The 3591-nt window shown below is 61.9% G+C and overlaps 1 protein-coding gene across 1 annotated transcript in view; it reads right to left on the reverse strand.

Annotated features, from left to right (window-relative positions):
• Window positions 1–749: 749 nt before the first annotated feature.
• Window positions 750–3591, reverse strand: part of SLC25A10 (solute carrier family 25 member 10) — a 6865-nt gene continuing 4023 nt past the window's right edge. Inside the window, exons 6-11 of the mRNA XM_008631298.2 lie at window positions 3491–3534; window positions 2940–3010; window positions 2742–2834; window positions 2429–2506; window positions 2265–2321; window positions 750–1783 (exon numbers count right to left, since the gene is read on the reverse strand). Of these exons, the coding sequence (XP_008629520.2) occupies window positions 1682–1783; window positions 2265–2321; window positions 2429–2506; window positions 2742–2834; window positions 2940–3010; window positions 3491–3534 (445 nt within the window). The 3' untranslated portion in view covers window positions 750–1681. The remainder of the gene's footprint in view (window positions 1784–2264; window positions 2322–2428; window positions 2507–2741; window positions 2835–2939; window positions 3011–3490; window positions 3535–3591) is intronic.

The raw sequence follows: 3591 nt of genomic DNA on the forward strand, positions 1-3591 counted from the left end.
AGGGATGTGGTGAGAGGGTATGCACGCACCAGGAGTGCAGGGCTGGCGGAGCTGGTGGGACCACAGCCCAGCTGGAATGCCCTTGCCACCGGCCATCACGGGCCTGAGCAGGGCTCTATGCTGCTGGGGGGCCATGGGGCTCCATCACTTTCCTGCTCCATGCTGGCCCTTTGCATGACACACAGCAGCACCCATTAGCCCCAGAAGCAGTGCAGGGACCTGGGGGATGAAGAAGCACAGCCTGGCAGGGCAGCCCCCAGCTACTTGTGAGGAGAAGCCCCAGCTCCCTGAGCGCTCACCTGCCCATGGCCTCTGCTGGGGCTGGGCATAGGCCCAGGGTGGTGATGCCAGTTAGCATCATTAGGCCTTGTTAAGGTGACGAGCTTTCACTGCTCTGCTGTGCCAGTCTGCCTCTGTTCAGTCTGCCGGAGCCCAATTAGTGTCACGTCCAGGAGGCAGCTCCCGCAGAGGTGACAGGCGCCCTCGGCACAGCCCTACCCTGGAGCTGCTGTCCAGCTAAGACCGGGCACAGCTTGGCGCAGGCCTGGCGGTGGAGTCTGCCCACAGCTCCCTCTGCACACAGGGCCAGGGGTGCTGGGCACGGAGAGAGGTGAAGACCCCCTACCTGGCATAGCGCCGGGGGCCAAGCCTTGCTACCCTCCCTCAGCTCTGGGGGGCTCAGCTCCCAGCCCAAGCCCTCAGCAATGAAAGGGGGTGTGGCATCTCTCCCCTCCTAACAGGACAGCAGGCCCTGTGCACATTCACTCTTTATTATACATTAAGGTCTCAGATATTCCAGTTCTTTGATTCCTTGGGGCCAGCACACACAGGGCTGCACATGGTGGAGGGGCTGGTGCTCACACACACTGGGGAAGTGTGGGGTGAGGGGCTGTGAGGGGTGGGGGTCTGCCCAGCCCCGAAGTGAGTGAAGCCGCAGAGTGGTGGGAGGGGATGCCCCCACAGAGGCCAGATGCAGTGTGGTGTAGGCGCACTGTGGTGAGTGAGTGCTGGGTCCCCGAGCAGCCATTGCCAGGCCCTGCCAGAGCCAGGCCCTGTGCCCCACCATCATTGGTATGAGGCACAATCCCTGAAAAGCCCAGCAGCCAGCAGTGCTGGGGAGTTTTGGCCAAGCAGAAGCAGAGGGTGGGAAGCCAGGAGCAGGGCAGGAGGTCCAAGCTGTGCTGGGGTTAGGGAGGAGCACGGGGGCTAAAGGCAGAAGGAGGGCATGGCCTCACATACTGCCCCAAGCCCCAGCCCCACAGCCACAGGGTCAGCAGCCCCCCCAGCCCCATGGGCTCTGAGATGAGGTACAGAGCCAGGCATTTGATCTCCCTACTCCCTGAGACAGCACAGTCCTGCTTCTGGGGCACATCAGGGACAAGGCTGGGGAGGGGGCAAGGACAGAACTCAGGGCGAGTAGGGCAGTGGGAAGACAGAAAAAAAAAAACCTACAAAAACCCCCAAAAGCAGTAGTGCAGAGGTGGAGATGCTGAGAATGGGGGTGAGAGGAGAGACGAATTTGCAGGGTGGGGGTTGGCCACAGGTGCTGGCAAGGCACAGGAGTGGAGTCGAGAGGAGGGGGAATGGCACTGGCCCCAGAGAGCAGAGATGGGTTCTGGGATCTTGGGAGTGACCCACACGCTCTCCCCCCTGGGGCAAGGCAGGGTCTGGTCCCTCTGACTCAGGTGGTCACTTTGATCCCAAAATATTTGCGCAGCTGCTCCAGGAAGACAAAGGTGAGAATGGTCTGAGGAATGAGCCGGACAGCAGCAGGAACGAAGCCCTGGAAGGGGACAGCAAGAAGGGGGAAAGTCAGTGTGTGCCTGCCACTGGTTGTTCAGCAGCTCAACCCTGGCAGCAGCACACGTGGGCAGGTGTGGGTCAGCACTAGCCAGGCACATATTGTGGGCTGCAGAGCAGGTGCTGTCACATCATGGCCATCACAGTGCACACAGGTCTCAGCACCATGTGCTAACCCCTGTGCTCCCCACATCAGTGCTAGCACCTGCACTGCTGTTTGGGAGCTCCATGGGTGCAACGGCCACAGCTGTGGTGCCTGGACTCAGGCTGAGTCCCATCGAGGCCAGGGCTTGCAATACCTTGGGGCCAAGCCCGGGCTGAGCAGACAAAGGCCTGATGCAGGAAGCAGCTGGGCTGCCACAGCAGAGCCTGAAAGGCCCCCCGCCCCAGGACTGTTCTGGACCAGAACCTTTGCTCCCAGCTCGGGCCAGCCTGCCCCATGCCATGCACCCCCAGCCAGGTACCTTGTAGAAGGCGAGAGGTCCGAGCTTGGCAGTTTCCATGGCACAGTGGGTGACACCCTGAAGTGAGAGGGTGAGAGATGAAGTGGGAGGGGCTGGGAGCCAGAGGCTGGCACACAGAGACAGGAGGACAGGCAGCAGCAAGGTGGGCAAGGTGGGTGACTCACCCGGTACTCTCCGTGGGAGTTCATGAGGCGGGTCTTGAGCACATCCAGGGGCTGGCACAGGAATGTGGCACACCCACCCTGCAGAGTCAGCCAAGTCAGGAGAACTTGGTACCAGCAACTGCTGTGGTCACTGGAGTGACTCAGAGCCACACTGGGACCCGACCCCAGGCCAGGAGCCTCCTGGAGCCACTGTGCCCGGCCCTGCTCCACCGAGCCCAGAGTGGCAGCTCTGGCAGCCCCAGCCTGACACTCTGAACCTGGCTGCAGGCAAACCCAGCCCCAGCTCTGCCCCCACAGCCCCGGCCCTACTCACAGCAATGAAGCTGGACAGGAAGTGAGTGAAGATGTTGTCTGACAGCAATCCAGTTGCGAGAACCAGCTGCTTGGCCTGGTCATAACAGGAAAGCTGCAGAGACATGGTGAATCAGTGACATGTTCCCCCTTCTTTGCCACAGCAGGGACCATCCTAGTCCCTAACCCAGTCACCTACTGCCCAGCAGAGCTGTCCTACCTGCCCAACAGTAACAAGGGCCCCGCGGCAGGATGCCACCGATGCTCCTGAGAAGAGTTTCTTCAGGCCCTCTGTAGACAGACAGATTTGGATCAGCACAGTTCTCTGCCATCACTCACACTCCATTCCCCCTGGAGCCTCCTTCCATGCCCAGTCTGTGTCCCCAGCTCCTCACACAGCTCTGCTTGAAGCACACCATAGCAAACAGGCTGCAGGAGTAGGGAGTCCTTCAGAACAGCGTGACCTCCTCCCTGCCTCTGCTCATCCCCTGTTCCACCTGCTCCACCCTCCCGCGCTTTTCTGTTGCAGCTCCGAGCAGGTCACCCTTTCCCACCAAGCGTGTGCAGGCTGCCAGGCCCTGCCAGACTTTGCTCAGCCCCTGCCCCAGCCAGACGATGGGGAGGCGCCAGACCCTCCACTCCCCTGGGCTCCCCCAGCCCCAAGGGCATCCCCCGGCCCCTCTCCCTGCCCCGGCTGAGCGAACTTCCGGGGTAAGCCCTGCCTGCTAGGGCACTGGAGCAGGCTCACCCACGCGGCTGGCACGGCCTCACCTTCCCGGAGGACACGGTACATGCCATCCAGGGCATGGGAATAACTGGAAGGAGCGAGAGGGGAAGGGGGCAGGGCCCGAGGCTCCCCAGCACGGCGGCAG

The sequence above is a fragment of the Corvus brachyrhynchos genome, unplaced genomic scaffold, assembly GCF_000691975.1.
Source record: "Corvus brachyrhynchos isolate BGI_N302 unplaced genomic scaffold, ASM69197v1 scaffold340, whole genome shotgun sequence".
Classification (NCBI taxonomy): domain Eukaryota; kingdom Metazoa; phylum Chordata; class Aves; order Passeriformes; family Corvidae; genus Corvus; species Corvus brachyrhynchos.